The 22,921-nt window shown below is 40.1% G+C and overlaps 1 protein-coding gene across 2 annotated transcripts in view; it reads right to left on the minus strand.

Moving 5' to 3' along the window:
• The window catches only part of LOC124625818 (palmitoyltransferase app-like), a 152,112-nt gene that overhangs the window by 63,862 nt on the left and 65,329 nt on the right, over positions 1–22,921 (minus strand). For both annotated transcript variants that reach the window (XM_047149280.1, XM_047149279.1), the window contains exon 6: positions 592–709. In XM_047149280.1, the coding sequence (XP_047005236.1) occupies positions 592–709 (118 nt within the window). The remainder of the gene's footprint in view (positions 1–591; positions 710–22,921) is intronic.

The following is a 22,921-nucleotide window of genomic DNA, read 5'->3' on the forward strand; positions in this document are numbered from 1 at the left end:
GTTTATTTTCTTCATCCTGGCAAATATACTGTATGCAAACTAAACTGCCATCTTATTTCTTTGCTAATTGCTCCATCACCTGCCTAGAACGGGAGCTCCTAAATATGAACAAGTCCCTTCTCTGTGACAGTTATGACTGTGTACGAAGATCGAAGTCCCAACACATTAGGCAACTCATGATGAATCAGAAATCTTCTCAGCATTAGTCAACTCATCATACCTATTATTAAACAGCACAGGAACAATTGTGTAGCCATATCCATATTACTTTTCACCCAGAAATGCCTGACCCTGCCGCTGTCTGCAATTAACCTTTGTGTACAGCTAATCTTGAATAATCACATCATGTAATAGTGGACTTCATGAGATTGTCTACTGCTGTACTGCAAACACATGATGTGTGAAGATCAAAATTACTCTCAGCCTTCAAAGTGTGCCCCCCATCCTTTCTTTCTTCAATATTTGTCACTTCTATCTCAGAACATTCTAATGGCCATTAGTAGCAGCCAAATATTAATATGTATGCCATCAGGGCATTTCAATTAATGCTGCTGGAGCTAATGGAATCATAATTCATGATAAAGGACTTACCAATTAAGCTAGGTGGCACAGGGCCACAGAGAACGTATAGGCAGTTTGAACACACGTTTCCTTGGCTGTAGGGGTTGAAGTTTTCCTGTCCTCGTTTGCTTGTGAAAGAGCCTTTGATCTGTAAAGTGAAAATGAATTATCTATTTATTTATTATGATTTAACAAGAAAATTTACAACTGTTTTCATTTATGAAACAAATATAAGGGATTAAGCATACTCTAAGCATCTTGCAGCATGAAAAGACAAATTTCTTTTTCTTTATGGCATGTGAAGTAGTGAGCTAAAGAAACACCCTTCAAAAGACAAAAAAGTAGTCATGGGTGTTGAAATTTCTCTTACAATTTTGTTAGTATTTTGTATCCAAGGTACACCTACACAAGTATTGGCATAATTAGATCACTTTTCCGAAACCCATATTCTGCATTTAGTGGCTGGCAGTTCATGAAAAACAAATCAGAGCAGCCACTATTGGAATTGGAATTGTCCTGTCCTACGCTAACCTTTCCATGCACCACTTGGAAGAAGAACTGACCCAGAAGCTAGTCCTCTTTGACTTAGTACAGATTTATCAATGATATCTTTGTGGAATGGACTCGTGATGAAAATGAGCTGCTTCACTTACTGCAACAAATTAATTCCTTATCTCAACTCAAATTCACATGTTCCTCTTCAAAACCCAAATATTGAGCGCCATCTCATTAAAGCTCACATCCATACCTCGGTCCACATAAAACCTTCCAATAAGAAACAATACCTGGATTTTGACTGTTCCCATCCCTTCCACATTAAATACTCTCTTCCCTACGGTCTGGGCATTCACAGCCAACATACCTGCTCCACCAATGAATTCCTCAACACATACATCAATAACTTCACCTATGCTTTCCTCCCTCTCTTTCCTCTGCAAACGAAATCTGCTGGGCATTATCACCCTCTCATACTCTGGCTAATGCAGCTCCCACTCACAAAAGACTCAGAAGCATCCCCTTGTCATCTGGTACCAACCAGAGCTTGGACACCTCGATATTTTACTCCACCAAGGCTATGACTTTCTTAAGTTAGAACCTGAAATGAGATCCTCTCCTCCTCATATCATCCCCACATCACTCACTGTAGTCCTACGTTGACCTCTGACATCCCTTTTAAACCATATGACATTCCCAGACCAGACCATTATCCATAGTTATTCTGCTCTTATAATCCATCTGTTACTGCAGTTCTTCCTTCTACCGAGTGACTTTCTTGGTGATTTAATCCCTTCAATTGTTCCTGATGTAAATCCCACTCCATTCAGGACCAATAGCTTACTCCAGCTCCTCCACTAGTAAATCCCACAACATAAAAGATGAAGCAACGTTTGAAACTTTGCATACTGTTTACCAATTTATGCATGTTCACTTCACTTCATGGCATTTTATACAGATCTTTATTTACTTTTTTATGTACACTATTCCTTTCCACCACTCCTTTTGCCCCTCCCCCCCCCCCCCCCTCCCTCCTCCTCCACCATCTTCACTTAAGTTTTTAAATGGACTATTCATTTCAATTCCCATTTCTCCTCCTCTGTCCCACTTTTGTTTCTCAGCCTGTCATTATATTGTCTCTGGACTGAAGCTGGCAGTGTGCTTACCAATATACCATCTTAGTGATTTCAATTTTAAAAGTGTCTATTGGCAGTACTAAAATTTCAAACACTAAAGGTAAGTACTGGCCAGCCACAGTGTCTCTTTCAAACTTTAAAGCTGATAAAATTCCACTCATCTGTGTTCATGTTTTCCATTATAACAATACAAAACTACATGAACACGCTGGATGATGTGGATAGAGAATAACTGATAAAACACCATGAAAACTTGTTTTAAAAAAGCCATGCATAAATAATTAATTTTTAAGTACATCAGTTTTCCCTTATCTTTCAGGTTTTTACAGCTCTACATGTGTTGGAAAAACTGGTGGTATCAAAAGCGTGGTGACATACATACATTAAGTGATCAAAAGCATCCGAACACCCCCAAAACCATACGCTTTTCATATTAGGTGCATTGCACTGCCACCCACTGCCAGGAACTGCATATCAGCGACCTCAGTAGTCATTAGACATTGTGAGAGAGCAGAATGAGGTGCTCTGCAGAACTCATAGAGTTCGAACATGGTCAGGTGATTGAGTGTCACTTGTGTCATATATCCGTACACGGGATTTCCACACTCCTGAACTTCCCTAGGTCCTTTGTTTCCGATGTGATAGTGAAGTGGAAATGTGAAGGGACATGTACAGCACAAAAGTGTACAGGCCAACTTCGTCTGATGACTGACAGAGACTGCCGACAGTTGAAGAGAGTCGTAATGTGTAATAGGCAGTCATCTATCCAGACCACCACACAGGAATTCCAAACTGCATCAGGATCCACTGCAGGTACTATGACAGACAGGAGGTGAGAAAACTTGGATTTTATGGTCGAGCGGCTGTTCATAAGCCACACATCATGCTGGTAAATGCCAAATGATGCCTCACTTGGTGTAAGGAGCATAAACATTGGACGATTTAACAGTGGAAAAACATTGTGGGGAGTGACGAATCATGGTAAACTATGTGGGGAGTGACGAATCATGGTAAACTATGTGGCGATTCGATGGCAGGGTGTGGGTGTGGTGAATGTCTGGTGAACGTCACCTGCCACTGTGTGTAGTGCCAACAGTAAAATTCAGAGCCGGTGGTGTTATGGTGTGGTCGTGTTTTTCGTGGAGGGGGCTTGCACCCCTTGTTGTTTTGCGTGGCACTATCACAGCACAGGCCTACATTGCTGTTTTAACACTTTCGCTGTGGCTGAAGCTTATAAGTGTCACAACAAGCCACGAGCCAGTGTGGCTGATGCTTATAAGCGTCCGCGCTCACTGTCGGATTACTCAGTCTAGTTGCTGCACCTAAGCTAGCATCAAGGTGTGTAAACTTTTGTTTTGTGTGGTCAGTTATTGAACGTATATTGTTCGTAATGGTGGCTAATGAACAGATATCTGGACCTTCGAATGTGAAAAGGAGCAGGAAAAGTGTTGAACTGACAGAAGAACAGTTACTTAGTGTACTAGGCGACAGTTATTTTCTGTGTAGTGAGGACGAGGTATACCACGGAGATTGTCGTTTAGAGGCTGCAGAAGAATTGCAGAGTGATGATAGCATGGAAGCGCAGCACCGCTTTCACATCTGTTTCATGACAGTTCTGAATCTGACGATATGGATCATGACGATTGTGTGGAAATTGACAATGAAAAAGAGTCTGACCTGTCACATGAAGATAATTTAGGTGAGTCCTGGCATAAAGAACCACATAATATGCAGTATCACCCATTTACAAAGGAAGAAGTTTTGCAAATTCATCCTGCTGGTAATTCTCCTATGGATTTCTTCAGATTATTGCTAACAGAGGAATTATTGCAACTTGTAGTTGACAAAACGAACGATAACGCAGTCAACATATTGCTGAGCAAAAATACAAAAGAGAGATCTAGGATCTGTAAATGGAAACCTCTAAGTATAGGCAAATTACTAGTTTTCCTGGGAGTTTCGTTACATATGGGTAACATTAAATATCCGCAATTACAAGACTACTGGAAGAAAGAACCGCTGTTTGAGAATAAAGGAATAGTGATGAGTGTCAGCAGAGACCGCTATTTGATCTTATTACACTCTCTGCATTTTGCAAAAAATCCACTTCCAGAAAACCCGGAACCAGACGATCGTTGATATAAGATACGATCTACATCGGATTATTTTAACACGAGAATGTCTTAAGTGTATTACCTGGGAAAGGATTTATCAATAGATAAATCAATGATTCTTTGGAGGAGAAGATTGTCATTTAGACAATACCTAAAAAGCAAATGTACCTAATAAATATGGCATTAAGATGCACATGCTCAACAATCCAGACGGTTTCATAAATAAGTGCGCTGTGTACACGGGAAGTAGTGGAGATATGGGGGGAAAAGGTCACACTCAAAAGGTCGTTTTGCATTTGATGGCAGAAGAGCTGCATGTTGGTCATCACATTTCTTTGAACAATTATTATAACAGTTTTCATTTAGCTACAACTATGTTGAACCTAAAAACACTTTCCACAAGAACTCTGAAATTAAACAGGAAATATACCACCGAAGGCGTTGTATCGGCAAAACTTGGGAGAGGAGAGACAATTGCGTGGTATTCTAATGGAGTTTTGATTGGAAAATGGAAGGATCGATGAGAGGTTTCCTACATTTCCACAGAACATCTAGATGTTATGGAGCAAGTGACGAAAGCGCACCAGCAAATAGTCACAAAACCTTTGTCTACAATTAGGTACAATGTGTGTATGTCTGGGACTGATAACCAAGATCAGATGGTTGAAAAAACTATTCTTTCATGTCATTGACATGCTAGTTTTCAATTCTCAATACCTGTACAGCAAATACTCAGGAAATAAAATGACGTCGTACGATTACAGAATGAACATTATAAAGGGCTTCCTTCCACCAATGGACGTTCCACGAAATGTGAGCAAGAAACATAAAAAACAAACAAATACATGTTGTGCAAAAGCGGGAAGCTACTGCAGGGTAGAAGCAAGTTATGAAAAGTGGTGTAAGAAGAGCGCGGAACAAGGCAAGCACACTGATACACCATACAAGTGTACAATCTTACCAGACAAACATGGATACTGCTTGAACTGCTGTATAATTTCCGATAAGTAGCAAAAACGCGATAATATCGGGGAAATTCTGATTATCAAAGACAACTTCTTTTATTTCTTTTGACATTGCATGGTTTCTTTTTATGACATAAAAGGTTAGAACTTTTTTTCACGATTACTCAGAAAATGAGGTTTTCTTTTGTGTTAAGTCGACTTATTTCTTATTGCGTTGTAAAGCGTTCACTTCAGCTTTTTGCGAAAGAATTTGTTGTGTTAAATTTGTTTTAATAGCACCGCAATTGAAGTGGTGGGAGACATGAGAGAAGCCTCCATGTAGAGTGTGTTTCGCTTACTAATATCTACACATCCAGGCGTCCCCTGGGCATCTATGATAAATGTAGACGGCTAATTCTCTCATACCAGGAGCAAACATGCTACTAAATTGACGACCTCTATCAGAGTCAATCTTAAAAATGCACATTTGAAGTAAATATAATTTCAAATGAATCCAGTTTCCTGTTTACTTTTTCTTCTTCTTAAGAATTTGCATTTTGGAATCCAAATTTTTCCTGAATGCAGTGGATTTGTTACTTGTTTGAACTGTATTTTTTGTTACATTATCAACGAATCACGAACATTAGAATGACATCTGTGAGCAGCAAACAGACTTCAAAACCTGACCACAATACAGTCGAAGCTTATTTAAAGTAATGCACCTAAGATGTCACCATTAAGTCAGTATAGAACATGATCCTACAGATCTTACAAGGTCTTGATGTCAGCCTGTAGCTCAGGTGTGCTTAGGAGCGTCGTCTCCAAGCGGTGCCTGCCGTTTCAGTGTTACCGGCCCGCACTCTAGCATTACCAGCCCGCAACCGCACGTTGCTGGGCCGCACTGGAGAGTTGCGCGCCTGCACCGGTGTCGCAGTGAAAGTGTTAAGCACCTTCTTGCTTCCCACTGTTGAAGAGCAATTGTGGGATGGCGATTGCATCTTTCAACACGATCAAGCACCTGTTCATAACGCACGGCCTGTGGCAGAGTAGTTACATGACAATAACATCTCTGATCACTGTAATGGACTGACTGGCCTGCACAGAGTCCTGACCTGAATCCTATAGAACACCTTTGGGATGTTTTGGAACACCAACTTCGTGACAGGCCTCATCGACCAACATCGATACTTCTCCTCAGTGTAGCTCTGCATGAAGAATGGGCTACCATTCTCCAAGAAACCTTTCAGCACCTGGTTGAATATATGCCTGCAAGAGTGGAAGCTGTCATCAAGGCTAAGGGTGAGCCAACACCACATTGAATTCCAGAATTACTGATGGAGGGCGTCACGAACTTGTAAGTCATTTTCAGCCAGGTGTCCAGATACTTTTGATCACATAGTGTATGTAATCTCATTATTCAAACATAAAGATAGGAACAATTCTGAAAACTATTAAGGACCAACCTGCTGAACACTCTAGACAAATTTTAGAATAAGATTTTGTATAATACTGTGAAAAGTATACAGACTGAGGTGTCTGTTAAGTGAAAAACAAATCAGGTTTGGCAGATGCAGCATTTGTGTTAAAGCAAATAATTAAAAAAAGAAGGAGAATGGAATAGAGGATCTCACTATTCAGTTGTTACCTTTATTGACTTTATAGAAGCATTTTATAATGTTAATAAAGAACATCTACGTAGAAAAAGGTTACCTATTACATCTGGTAGACTTTCTAAGAAGCCTCAACAAAATTACACCATCATGGGAAATTTAATGGCAAATAAACACAACCTATATCGACAAATAAAGGGATATGAGCTGGCTGCAATGTGTTACCTGGATCTAGCTAAGTGATAGTAGCTTACACAGCTGGTTAGCACAGGAATGCAGTGTTTTATTTAAATTGTTCTAGTGCAGGAATTACTTGTTCAAAATTAATTAAATTTCCAAGAATTGTTAACAATAGACATTTATTATGTTTAAAAACCACATCATCAATAAAAATGAACTTTCAGTGTGGTACACTCTGAATAAATCTACAAAACAAAGTTCTACGCTGCAGTCGGTTCCTGTGAGTTTTCAGCTGTTCTGTTGAGAGAGAGAGTCTGAAATTTATAAGTACATCTTTCTTTGTCGTTTCAACAGATTCATAAACAATGCTGGAAATTTGCCAAAAGATGGAAAGAAAGAGTAGACTTCTGAAATATCACTATAACACTGCAATCTTATGCAGCAAGAAACCTGTGAAGATTTTATTCCACATTTTGTGATTAAGAATCAGAAAATAGTTCCATGGTGACAAATCTGGGAAATACAGTGGGTGGGAGACTGATTCAAAAGCAAGCTTCTGCACGTTTATCCTTACAATGCGTGAGTAGGCATATTATCTTGATGTGAGAACACTTATTGTGCTTCAACAAACTTTGAAAAATAATCAAATAATTTGGTATAATTTGAACCAGCACTGCTTTATCCATTACATAATAATCAATCACAGTGCTACATTGTGCTTCATAACATACCATGATTACATTTCCCATTTAGTAGTCTTCTAAATATCTTCACATAACACGTTATAAATTTTTCTCCTTGCACGAGAACAGTTTGCTGTTCCCGATTTTTTTCTGACTTGCACACTTCCCAACAAACATCTTAGCAATGCATCAGCACAACATCCCTGTACTTATCTCAAAAAGTGGTGTTGCCTGTCATCAACTGATGGCAGAGCAATACAGTTTTACTTGTGAAACTGTAACTGGTGAATACATGGTCAGTTTACAGCCAGTGCAAATGCTAGGAATATCTGAGTACAAAGAGAGGCAAAAAGATTGCCCGGCCCAAATAATTTAGTGTCCAAGAACAGAAAATAGCAGATGCTCAAGTTCAGAAATGCCAGTGTTCATAACTCTGGTTATCTCTGCAGCTTCAGCCTTGTGTTTGCATCATGAAACACAAACAATATAATAGTTAGGATACAGTACACATCAAGATTCATTGCAATTTAACTCATCGCATCATTTCTTTCGAAAATCATTATTAGAGCACATAGAAATGGTTGAAATATATGGATTTCATGCTGGTAGAATTACCACAATGACGAGCATTTCACATCTGTTTCAAAGGCTGAGTGGGTCGGCTGACAGTTTATAAATGTAAAGCATGAGCATCAAATCTAGCTAGAGTCAAGTGTGGATTTTTTTATTTAGACCTGTGCAGATAATACTTTGAACCTTAATTTGTTTCAAATTGTTCAGCTGTAGGCATTTCTAGGTTCCACGTTCTTTTGTAAGATTCCATTTTATTGAAGTCTAATCTTTAAACAAACAGACAAATGGTCATAGCAAAAATATTGAAAATGGATGTATTTATTTTTAATTACTTCGACCACTGCCTGGTGTCACTACAGGTTTCAGCTAAGAGAAGCGTACCAGCTGATTGGCATACATCATACACCTGCATCAAAATGGCTGATGTGAATTTACGAGCGAATTATTTCTCTTTAAAAACTGTGTTAGTGCATCTGATGCAGTATGTCATTATGGTGTTGATATTTCCACAGCAAGGAGATGGATTATAGCTCCTGGGAAGATGTTGATTGGAGGAAAGTCATTTTGTCTGATGACTGCATGACTGAGATCATGAGTAGGGGTCCTGTTCTTGTTTACTGTGGAGATGGGTGACAATATGATGCGCACTTTGTGCCCACATGCACTAGAAGCGGACGAATAAGTGTGAAATGTTGGGTCCGGATGTCTTACATGGGTGCAAGAACATTAGAACGTATCCAAGTCAAGTTCAATTCAGCACACTATGAACATTTCCTTGAAAATATAATCATGCCTGGAGCTCGATTTTGGTACACTGAAGAATGTCTCACTTATCAACATGATAATCATCCATCAGACACTAGCATTATGATTTGGAGCTGGTTTCAAAGGAGGGAGAACATTATCTGTCTTCTGTGGCCAATCCTATACAGCATTCATGTGCTCAGTTCAAGAATAATATATGGGGCAATTGGCCAAACCCACCTCCAGGAACTGTGAAAGCCCTATGGGATTTAGTCCATTCTTCATGGGAGAGAACTGCCATGGATGAGGACTTTTTCAACAGACTTGTCAATTCTATGCCTTGAAGGATCCACACTGTTCTTGATGTCAATGACATGTGGACAAAATACTGAAGCTATACATAGTGTACTCTTCATTTTATTTTATTTCATTTTTCTGTAAAAGGCCTACATAGTTATAAGGCCAACAATATTAATTTCAAAATACAAATCAACTTGCTACTATATTATTTATATAAGCTCCGAAAGCTTGAAAAAGTTAAATCCTTTTGTGTGTGTGTTCACTTGCCGCTGCTTGGTGAGTAGATTTTTTTGTCCATCCGCTTATATTATCTTATCAATAACTGATTATTTTCTTTGTTGAAAACCATAATTAGTTATTTACTGAAGAGAATATTGAAAAAAGTAATACAGGGTGTATACGTGGACAAGGAAAAAAATTCACGGCTTTTTCCCGGTTAAAAAATAAACTTCCTTCCACGTGAAAATATGCTTTCTCTGTGTTAAGTGATAGTATACTTTCCCTCGGGATCGTAAAACTTATCAATCCATTGAATGGTTAAGGTTTCATACATCAGTGTAGAACTTCCCGCCAGTTTAGGAAACAAACTCAGAAAAAAATGCATTTTGGAAAGATATTCGATTTGCAGCAACATGTAAGCTGCATATTTCCGTATTACGAATGTATATAGTTGATTTCAACCAAACACAGAAGGGTAGTTTCTGAAGCATTGAAATTGAGATCGCCATGTGCTTTTGTGAGCCAATTATACCTCACGCCACGTGATCTTGTCAGCCAACAATAGCAGATATTCATCACATTGACATGGGGCTCCCAAAACCTGTGTGCCATCTCTGGCACACAGCGCCCTATCTTTGACTCTTATTTCTTTGAACTACTTTTGTTCTATGTCTTCTCTCGGCATGCAACTTGTGTTCTGCCATGTTTGTTCTTTCTGTCTCAGTGTTTAATAAACGTATATACGAGACTTCGTGTGTGTTATTACCGACTAACCATACGTGACAACCACAGTGGTGACCCCAACATCTTTGTCGTGTGATCGCAAGTTATTTTGTCCTTGTTTTCGTCATTAACGAACTTCGGGTGCCAGCCCACATTGTTCTCACCACAATGGATCTATCAGTGTCTTTCTGTGCTAGTGCCACGCACCCTATTAATAGTGCTTGTGACCATGAGTGGTCAAGTGTACCTAATGCACGTTTGGTTCACAGTGAACAATTATTTACCCCCAGCTACGCCAGCGGCCATCTAACCTTAACAGGCTCAACATGGCCACCATCTAGTGTGGCAGCACAACAATGGCCACAACATGGACAGTGCACGCCGCCTAACAACATTGTGGATGATCATCCAGACGTTGTGGTTTACCCCTCATCTACTCAGGTACCTTCGGGTTGCTTCGACGTGCAGATGAAGTTCCAGAACTTTGATTCGAACATTTCTACGCACAGGGTAGCAAATTCTTATATGCCTATAGTCGAACCCCCCCACTCACGCACTGCCTACGCCGCCCCGGTTCAGCTAGGTCAGTGAACCAACTTGCCTGCGGATCCCTTCCTGACCCCTCTTGACAACTTCCCTTTGCGAGTAATGGCAGTTGTCATAAGATTTGCACCACAGATGGCCCACCTGTACGTTACAGGGCCAGACGCCTTAATGCTTCCAAACTTTTGCACGCCAAGGAAATCGTTCAGGATTTGTTGGCTTCAGGCATGCTTCATCCTTCCAATAGCAACTGGTCTTCACCTATTCACCTTGTTCCTAAAAAGGACAGCACCTTACGCATGTGCAGGGACTACAGGTCCATTAATGCTCGCACCATTATCAATAACTACTCAATTCCTCATATCGAGGATTTCAAGCAATTACTACATGGTTCTAAGTTTTTCTCTGTTTTAGATTGTTCCAAGGCGTACCATCAAATTCCTATGCATCCACCGCATATTCCGAAGATTGCCATCATCACACCCTTCGGCCTATTTGAATACTGTTACATGCCTTACGGATTGAAAAATGCTGCGCAGACTTGGCAGCAGTTCATTGATTCCATTTTGCGACCTCTACCATTTGCTTACACTTACTTAGATGATATACTGATCTTTTCCTCCTCTGCTGAGGAGCATAACGTTCATCTCGATGCAGTCTGTTCAGCCCTTGCTGCCAATGGCATAGTGGTGAATCATAATAAATCTCAACTCTGTTCCACATCAGTTACCTTCCTAGGCCATAATGTCTCTGCCGATGGCCTCCGACCGATGAGTTCTTGTGTCGAAACCATACTTGATCTTCCTCTTCTTGAGGATTATGCTCTGCTCTGTCGTTTTCTGGGTATGGCAAACTTTTACTGCCGCCATATTCCTCAAGCTGCCTCCGTCCAAATGGTCCTCACTGACAACCTCTCCAGCAAAAACACCACAGGGAAACAGAAGCTGGACTGGACCAAACCCACACTCGACACCTTTGGTAACCTTAAAACTGCCCTTGCCAAATCCGTTACACTTGCCCACCCTGACCCAGAGGCCCAAGTTTCTATCACGACTAATGCGACTGACTCAGCTGTGGATGCTGTTTTACAACAGCACACTGCGAGTTAAATGCAACCACTCCACTTCTTTTCCAAGAAACTAAGACCCAGTGTAAGTGGTCGGTTTTCGATCGTGAGCTCCTCACTGTGTGTAAGGCAATTAAACATTTCCGTAGTGACCTCTAGGGGCGACCTTTCACGATCTACACAGATCACAAGCCACTCGTGGATGCTATTCGTAACCTGCCTAAGGACCTTCCGCCAAGGCATTTCCGCCATATGGACTACGTCCATCAGCACTTTTCTGACGCATGCTATATCCGTGGTGCAGAGACTGTTGTGGGAGACTATCTTTTCCGCATCTGCATGCTAGCCGCACCACTGCATCTGGAAGAGCTCGCCTGACTTCAGGCCGAAGACGATGATATACAGTGAATAATATCAGACAATGAGTCATTGCTTTCTGTACAAATCCATATCCTACACGGATCAACAATCACTGTCCTTTGCGACACCTCTACTGGCACTCCCCGCCCCCTGGTTCTTATCGCCCTTCGTCACGAAGTCTTTACTGCTTTGCACGGCCTGGCCCAACCTGGAATGCGAGCAACGATGCAGCTGGTTACTGAGTGCTTTGTCTGGCCCGGCGTGAAGCACAACTGCCACATTTGAACCCGTACTTGCATAGCAAGGTCGGCAGGCACACTTAACCTCTGTTGGGCAAATTTTACATTACAAAGGGGTGTCTTTGGCACATTCACATCAATGTTGTTGGCCCCCTACCAAGGATTACAGATACATCTAATCGATCATCAATCGCGACCCACTGGGTCGAGGCAGTCACGGCTGAGACCATCACTCGTTCTTTCGTCTCGGCATGGGTTGCTCATTTCGGCTGTCCCCTGTCTCTCATGACTGATCAGGAATGACAGTTCGAGTCCATCCTCTTTGCACGACTGTGCGAACTCTTTGATGTTGTCACATTCCACACCACAGCTTACCACCTGCAGGTGAACGGCCTAGTCGAACAGTGGCACCGCACTCCCAAGGCCGCGCTAATGTGCCACGTTGGCTTATTGTCCGAGGTACTCCATTAGGTCCTGCTAGGCATTTGCTCGGTCTACAAGACTAGCACGTATCGCTCGCCGAGATTCTATACGGTGAACCCATCCCCCTTTCCGCAAAATTCGTGGAGGACTCACCGTCAGCCAAAACCGTGGATCTTCCTGCTCTGGTTGAATGGGTTCGTGTGCACATTGCATGCCTCCGCACCCCCTTCCACGCCCTCACTCCACTCCACCTGTGTTCGTCCGTAAGGACCTTGGTTCGTGTGAATTTGTGATGTTGCGCAATGACACTATGGAAACAACCTTGCAGGCACCTTATTCAGGCCCTCACGCGTGTTACATCGGGGTACGAACACGTTTGTAATCCACCTACATGGGTGACCACAGACTGTGTCTGATAACAACATGAAACTGGTGTGGTCACTCACCGACCTGCCTCCTGATGCTGCTGCCCTGCCACCGGATGCTCCCAACCTGCCTTGACTCTTGGAGCGTAGTTTCTGAAGCGCACACTTCTCGCGATGGCCGCCGCCTACAACCGCTGCGCTGGCACGAAGATCATGAATTCGAGTGATGAAGTTCCATCCGTCGTGCTGCGCACTACCAGGGGGATGGGGGGGCTCTGTAGCATCTCTGGCACAGAGCACCCTATCTTTGAGTCTTATTTCTTTGAACTGCTTTTGTTCTATGCCTTCTCTCGGCATGCAACTTGTGTTCTGCTATTTTGTTCTTTATGTCTTGGTGTTTAATAAATGTATATACGATTCTTAGTGTGCGTTATTACCGACCAACCATATGTGATAACCACACCTGATTTTGTAAATCGACCTCCCAATACTGCTTCTGGGTGGTCAGGTAATCACTTCAAAATTGATTCTGGAAATCCGCTTCTGTTTGCCTGTTTTCCAGTTCCACAATCTATTTTCGCTGCCATGTAAAAGCAGCTGGTATTGAAACGTGCTCGGACTGTCAGGTTTTGTCTTGTTTTTAAAAATTTCGGCCAATATTGATGGAGTGGCTTTTTGTACAGTGAAGGATAAGCAGAAATATTAGACTGAAGCTGTTTACAACCTTGTCTAACTGAAGAGAAATAGCAATTGTGCTGGCTAAATCATAAACTACACCTGCTGTTTTCCAGGTGCCATAGTTAACTGGGTTAGCAAATCTGCTTCAGACCTTAACACGCAAACGAAACAGTGAAAAACAGATTCCAAAACTTGGTTTTCGTCTTTCAGAAGATGTGTTGCATATAAAAGTAGTGATTCAGAGCATAGGACATGTGATGTAATTAGCCTGTAGCAATGTCACTATGCGAACACAGATAGGAAAAGTTATTGATTTAAATTAATGTACATAGAGCAGCTACAAGAAAAGCTGATGTTTCACATATAATATTTGTCTTTTTTGCAGGTGTTACACTTAGAGTTAGCATACATCTACATCTACATTTATACTCCGGAAGCCACCCAACGGTGTGTAGCGGGGGGCAACTTACGTGCCACTGTCATTACCTCCCTTTCCTGTTCCAGTCGTGTATGGTTCGTGGGAAGAACGACTGCCAGAAAGCCTCCGTGCATGCTCGAATCTCTCTAATTTTACATTCGTGATCTCCTCGGGAGGTATAAGTAGGGGGAAGCAATATATTCGATACCTCATCCAAAAATGCACCCTCTCGAAACCTGGACAGCAAGCTACACCGCGATGCAGGGCACCTCTCTTGCAGAGTCTGCCACTTGAGTTTGCTAAACATCTCAGTAACGCTATCACGCTTACAAAATAACCCTGTGACGAAACGCACCACTCTCCTTTGGATCTTCTGTATCTCCTCTGTCAACCTGACCTGGTACGTATCCCACACTGATAAGCAATGCTCAAGTATAGGTCGAACGAGTGTTTTGTAAGCCACCTCCTTTGTTGATGGACTACATTTTCTAAGGACTCTCCCAATGAATCTGAACCTGGCACCCGCCTTACCAACAATTAATTTTATATGATCATTCCACTTCAAATCGTTCCGTACGCATACTCCCAGATATTTTACAGAAGTAACTGCTACCAGTGTTTGTTCCACTATCATATAATCATACAATAAAGGATCCTTCTTTCTATGTATTCGTAATACATTACATTTGTCTATGTTAAGGGTCAGTTGCCACTCCCTGCACCAAGTGCCTATTCGCTGCAGATCTTCCTGCATTTCGCTGCAATTTTCTAATGCTGCAACTTCTCTGTATACTACAGCATCATCTACAAAAAACTGCATGGAACTTCTGACACTATCTACTAGGTCATTTATATATATTATGAAAAGCAATGGTCCCATAACACTCCCCTGTGGCACACCAGAGGTTACTTTAATGTCTGTAGACATCTCTCCATTGAGAACAACATGCTGTGTTCTGTTTACTAAAAACTCTTCAATCCAGCCACACAGCTGGTCTGATATTCCATAGGCTCTTACTTTGTTTATCAGGCGAAAGTGCGGAACTGTATCGAACGCCTTCTGGAAGTCAAGGAAAATGGCATCTACCTGGGAGCCTGTACCTAAGACTTTCTGGGTCTCATGAACAAATAAAGCGAGTTGGGACTCACAAGATCGCTGTTTCGAATCCATGTTGATTCCTACAGAGTAGATTCTGGGTTTCCAGAAATGATATGATACGCGAGCAAAAAACATGTTCTAAAATTCTACAACAGATCGATGTCAGAGATATAGGCCTATAGTTCTGCGCATCTGCTCGACGACCCTTCCTGAAAACTGGGACTACTTGTGCTCTTTTCCAATCATTTGAAATCTTCCATTCCTCTAGAGATTTGCGGTACACGGCTCTTAGAAGGGGGGCAAGTTCTTGCGTGTAGAATCGAACTGGTATCCCGTAAGGTCCAGTGGACTTTCCTCTGTTGAGTGATTCAGTTGCTTTTCTATTCCTTGGACACTTATTTCGATGTCAGCCATTTTTTCGTTCATGCGAGGATTTAGAGAAGGAACTGCAGTGCGGTCTTTCTCTGTGAAACAGCTTTGGAAAAAGGTGTTTGGTATTTCAGCTTTATGCGTGTCACCCTCTGTTTCAATGCCATCATCATCCCAGAGTGTCTGGATATGCTGTTTCAATCCACTTACTGACTTAACGTAAGACCAGAACTTCCTAGAATTTTCTGTCAAGTCAGTACATAGAATTTTACTTTCGAATTCACTGAACGCTTCACGCATAGCCCTCCTTACACTAACTTTGACATCGTTTAGCTTCTGTTTGTCTGAGAGGTTTCGGCTGCGTTTCAACTTGCAGTGAAGCTCTCTTTGCTTTCGCAAATGAGTCAGTAAAATTTTAAGTAATGACGTAAGTGTCTGGTCTTCTGGGCTTGAAATTCTTCCAAGTGGCTGGCCCTCAAAGTGTTAGGCTTTAAATGAAAATGAAACACTCTGTGATTTAAGAAATTCAAAGCACATTCGCACATGAACATAACTAATATTGTGTAAAATTAAACATACTTTGAAAGTAATGCTTTTCAAACGACCAATTGCAATATTTTTCGGCGACCTGTTAGAAATCTGAATTTCGTAAATCATATTAAAATCCGTAATTCGACTTATAGAGCATATTCATACGTCCAGATTCACAAAGAAGTAGGTCCCAAGCTGTGGTTTTCAGAATGCAAATTTTCTTGAAGTACCAGTACTGTATTATCTCATGTTTAGTTCTATGGCATAATGCCAAATGTCGCAAAAGATAACAATGTGCACTTGAAATTCCGCAAAAGTTGACACTATCCAATAGTGTTTCAAATAAATTGACAGCCTCTGTGGAAAAGGTTAATCAAAGACATTTTTTTTTTTGCAAATCAACAAAAATAAATTCATTGTTCCTCAAGGGAATTAATACCCGACTTCCAAAAACCAGGTAATAAAATAAAATCAGAAAACTGAAACTAATTATATATTTTAGCCTTCCACAATTATGTAATATTTTAATTTGCTACATAGCTCCCGGACACAGAAATCCGTTTTGTTCTAGAGAGCTGTAAACCAAGATGAAACAGTAAAATCACTAAACATAAACACGGTTCACATGGAGACTACCCCTCATGCCACTACAACTCCGAATGCTCTGCGTATGCACGAATCTGGCAGCTTGGGTGTACCAGAGAAATGTTTCCAGGTATCATCTGGCTGCTTGTTTCTACTGCTGATACAGCTCGTGTCTAGTTACCTTGGATACAGCTAACAGCCACACTTATAGTAGCCAGAAGCATAAGAAGGTACTGCTCATACGCGACTCAACTGCAACTGTGCATACGCATAAGACTGCTGTCAACTTCTCAAAAGAATCTAATGTTAACTGCTGTTTGGAAGCAGTTTGTTGTATTGCACTCTTCATCTGAAAGCCTTTGACACACTTTGCTGTTGGCAGGCAATTGTGTGTGCGCTATGTTTTGTTGTTGTAAATGGCACATTTCCTTTGCAACTTAAATTTTTTCCCCCCTCGTTTAGATTTTATTGCTGCAGTATTATATTGCAGTAATGGGCTAAAGTAAAATTCTTTGTTAGAGTATTAGTTCTTACCAGTCAAAACTACAAAAATTTAACTGAACACTAAAACAATGAAAATTCCCTAATTGTTAAAAATTCTCGGTTTTTCCCAGTTTTCTCCCAGATGAAAAATTTCCCGGGTTTTTCCCGGCTGTCCCGGAGCATATACACCCTGTAATAAAAAAGAAAATCTAATTTAACAACAAAAAGTAAATACAGAACGAAACATCTGCGACAGGATAAAAAAAGGTTGCAGTGAGATTTGATCTGACACTAAACTGGAAACAACACATATTGGAAGGCACATCCACTCGCTCATGTAAACCGGATATAAGGACTTACAAAGATACGCCAATCAGTTGATACATTTCTCTTAGGTGATAACAGTAGTCATGCCAGGTTGTGGTCGAAGTAATTACAAATAAATACATCCATTTTTAGTATTTTTACTATGACCATTTGTCTATATGTTTATATGTTAGACCATTACAAAATGTAATCTTTTACAAATTAAGGTTTAAAGCATTAACTGCACAGGTCTTTAAAAAGAGAGACAATTGCCTCCTCTTAGACTCGAATGCATGTCCTTTACATTCGTTCATAAACCGGCAACCCATGCACTCAGCCATTGAAACAGATGTGAAACACTCACCATTGCAGTAATTCTAGCAATGTGGAGTCCCTATATTTCAACCATTTCTACGTGATCTAATAATGATTTTCAAAAGAAATGATACGATGAGTTAAATTTCAATGAATCTTGACATATACTGTATCCTAACTATGATATTGCTTCTATTTGATAATGTAAACGCCAAGCTGAAGCTGTACAGACTGCCAGAGTTGTGAACACTGGACTTCTGAACTTGGGCATGTGCAATGCTCTGTTCTTGTACTATAAATTATTCAGGCCAGGCAATCTTTTTTGCATGTCATTGTACATACTAACTTTCTTGCCTTGAGAAACAAGAATGGATAGCCCAGTATTATGTAGCTATTCCAATAGACTGCCACACTATTTTATCATGTCTCTTGCATACAAACAATGTCACATTTTGGTCAAAAAAGAATATGATAAACAAAACAGAAATTATTTGTTGGGCAGACTATGCAATGTAAGGAAAATGAAAAAAAAAAAAAATTGTTTTTAAAGAAAAAGACCCATAAAGACCAAACATTTTTGTTAATAATGAAATATTAAAAAAAGTTAAATATTTTAAACATCTAAAATGCGACATTAAATATGAATATGGTACGAGATACTTATAAGAAACTAACCCAATTCTTATATAAACAACAATATGTAACTGCGCTAACAATAAAATTTAGTAATTAGACAGAATTAAGAATAAGGATGTTGGGAATGACCTGAAGTAAAATATGGAAAATAAAAAAAAAAACCATGAAAAGAGAACAAATTGGAATGAACACTTGCAAGTATTATTAGCACAAGATTACCGCTCAAAATCAGACGTAGACAAACCTAAAGAGATAAACTGTCAATGAAGACTAAGAAAAAGATTGGTATACACAAGATGCGGATCCAAACACTTTAAGTGTAGTAGTAGTAGTAGTAGTAGTAGTAGGAGCAGCAGCAGCAGCAGCAGCAGCAAAAGAAGAACAGGAAGAAATAAAAATTCCAGTAGGTATTTAACACATACCGTAGATTTAACACTTACAAATTTCTATTTTAAGCTGTCACTATCACTTTCATCTTGGTTATGATGCAGTTCTGATTCTACACATCACAAATCATCTGACATTGTGCAATGAAGCCCATCAGTACTGCTCTATAATATTAGAGGTTCAAATATTACACTCAAAACCAAAAACTCGACTTTCCAATAGTGATGCTTATGTTCTGATATGGACATCATTTGAAAATGGCAACTTAAATATCTCATGGCACAGGCTCCCTGCAGAGAGGTACAGTTTTATGTCTAAGTGAATGTTTCATTTGATCAATAGATCCCAAACTCAAACCCATCTCACAGTTAACTCATATTCTGATGTCATGCAAGCCTATAATTAATTGACTTTAAGGAAAAATTGCAATTAAAATTTGTGAGAAGTTAAAATTGTATGCTGGTCTGGGGCTTTGCTATGGACACCTGCATATCAGAGGCAGCGATCTATAAGCAAGTCACCTGAACATGAGCTAAAGACCGAGTCACAGATTCAACATGCTACAAGAAGAGAGAAAGACGAGGGATTAACATTCCATCAACGGTGAGGTCACTAGATGCAAAGCACAGGCTTGGATTGGTAAAGGATACAGAGGGGAAATGGGCCACTTCCTTTTCTGGTGTCCCCTGGGGCATTTGTCTCAATCAATTTACGAAAATCATGGAAAATCAAAATCTGACGGCTGGATGAAGATTTGAACCATGAACTTGTTACAGCCTCCTCTTCATTCATAATCAGCTGCAAGGAGGACATCTTACTGCCATGTTGTGAGACCATACACTGCAGTCACTGTTTAAACTCAGGCTGAAACATCTCTGTTGACAACTAATACAAGCTCTTCCTTCCACTAGGACTTTGGCTATAGCAACTCACCACTGTAGCTCAATACCAACTGCTTGTACAGACAAAAGTGGGAAATGTAATATCTGACTTCTAGAAACACTTGTTTTATATATAATAAAGTTGTGACTAATTTTCTGCCGGTAAGGCACAAAGATCGTGCAATTTTTGTAGTACAGAAGCTGGATAACAATATCCAAGCTTTTTTTTACTTAGTCTTACGCCACTCTTTTAACTGCCACTCTTCAAACTGTCCCAGAAAGAAAAGACTCCATTTCTACATCTAACAATATAATCAGTGTAGTAACAAAGGAAAACAGTACTGGGTTGTGGGATGGGAGAAAAGCCGTTACGCTAACTCAATGGCAAGTCAAGGGTGGAATAACATTACAAAATGCTTCATTTGTAACACTGAAATGTGGTCCAGAGAAAACATGAGTTGAGGGAACTTCACAGGGGCTCTAAACAGGTGGCGGAGTTAATTTATTCCTGGTGAAATAAGTTTCAACACTGTCATATGTGCAGCACACATCTGATACATTTCCAACAACTGGCTGAGATTCTTCTGAAGAAAACGACAATAAACTCATTTCATTGTGGCAGATTACTGTCACATTTACAGGTCACATGATTGTTGTGAAGGTAGGCATTTTATGTGAGTTCTGCTTATGTAAAAGCTAAGTGAGCAATGGAAGCTGTCTATAGATAGCTGTCTACAGACCAAAAATATTCAATGAAGGTAAAAGCTGAAGTGTAGTTCAAAGCAGTTCCGAATTTATTAAGAGACTGCAGAGGTAACATAGGAGCAACATTACACTCAGAAGACATGGCTGCTGTCAAAACAGTGCAGTGTGGAATGTGAAAGTGTGCCAGGAAAGCAAAAAGACATATTGATAATGGGAAATTTAATCATGACATTTTATGGAACTCTCAACATAGCACTGACACTGGTTATTAAGTAAAGGATAAATCAGTACTGGTTCAAATTGTACATTATTTGACCATCTGCATAATTTGTTGAAATACAAGTAGGTGTTCTAACATCAAGATATTATGCCCGACAGTGCATTGATCGTTTCAAGGGTAAAAGCGCACAAGCTTGGATCTGAAATTGTTTTCCACCCACTCCATTCCAGAGATTTGCCACCAAGTAATTTTTTTCCTGGTTTCTAACCTCAATAAAATCTTCACAGTTTTTTTTTTTTTTTTTGCCACAAAAGACTGTGAGAGTGACATTTCAGAAACACTACTCTCCATCTTCTGGTAAATTTCTGGTGTGTCAGTCTCTCTCTTCATCAGTGGTGGGCATTTAAATCTCACAATGGCCACTCTACAACAGTTTAACAGAAGGCCAGATAATTGTTTACACAGCTGATAACTTGCATCCACCATCCACTGTTTACTTGTGTGGTGCAGACTGTTGGCTCTCCTATCTCATTGCTTTAAAGGCTGGTTGTGAAGCTGCACTGCAGGCAAAACTCTAGTCAAACATGCATTTTTGGGAAGAAATTTTCATTGAATGAATAAGTTTTCCGTGGAATAAGTAATTACTGTACTCAGTTGAAAGGGACAAACGAAAATTTTCATTGACAAAATAAACTGATTCAATGGGAATCATGATTGAAAATAATTTGTGGTTTCTGAAAAAGGGAAAAAGTGACTGTTTCTAAACAACTTTTCAGTCTACCCTCAATATACTACCCACGCACATTTCCTCGGGTATGAGCGAGCATGCGCACACGCTCGCGCCCATGCCCACGCGCAAGCCCACCTGCACAGGTTGTCTTCTTCATTACAAATATGGCAGTCCACTCAGAATGTGGTGGTTACAGTTGGAATAGAATGCAAAAACTGATTGTGAGGTACCATTTGTGAGATCTGAGATTGGTCCTTGCTCATTGTGATTTTACAATGCGAACCAGAAAAGCAAAAGCAGTCTACAACAACAACACAACCAGATGCTCATAAGGCATATGCAAGACCGAAATTCATAGGATTAACTCTAAGGAAATGTAATTCATCCACAATCCAATCCTTGAAAGCTGTTCATTAGTGGAAGTGTTTACAAGGTAGGACAAGTAAAATATATAGAGAAGATTCAAAGAAGAAGAATATTTTTCATTACAGGTTCAATTATTCAACATGTGAGTAGTGGCGATACTAAAGCAAATCAAGTACTGAGTGCTACAAGAGATGTGTTGTGGGTTACCAAGAGGCTTATTGTCAAAATTCTAAGAAGGCTGGCAGGAAGAAAGCGAAAAGGGAGATTAGCGTTTGACATTTCACTGATGAGGTCCTGGGAACAGTGGGTAAAATTCATGCAGATCAGAGATTGAAAATGATTTATTTGAAAATAATTTTATTTACATCAATAGATGCAAAGTGAAATTTTCATTACAATGACCAGTGTCTGCTGTATTCATCATCTTCAAATCTGACCATCAAATTGTGTCACAAACAGATCTGAAGGTTGCCATGCACACCTCAAAAGGGTAACTGTGTGAAAATTTTGTATTGCAACTGCTGATAGAAATTAAATTATATGGGAATGCAGACTTTCTCAGCAAATTTCAATTAAGGGAATGAGTTAGAAACTTAGTGAAACACTTTGACAACATGGCACCATGATTCTACTGCCAATCCAAGAAGATTTCATCCAAGGACAGAAATATTTTCAAATAAAGGCTCACTAAATGGAGTACAAGATTAACTTGAGAAAGATGAGGGAAGATATAGGCTAAGACATTCAGATGGGGATTTGAAATGTGTTCATTTCAAATGTAAGTCCAGTGCCCTCACCTATACAAAACTTAGCTTAGTGCGCAACAAGGACTGTCGAGCTACATAGTTTTTCCTCACTTATGTGTCATGAAATTACCACGACGGTAAAATCAGAGAAATTTGAACATTTACATAGACTTACTGAAAAAAAATTC

This window comes from Schistocerca americana, chromosome 8, assembly GCF_021461395.2.
Source record: "Schistocerca americana isolate TAMUIC-IGC-003095 chromosome 8, iqSchAmer2.1, whole genome shotgun sequence".
NCBI lineage: Eukaryota > Metazoa > Arthropoda > Insecta > Orthoptera > Acrididae > Schistocerca > Schistocerca americana.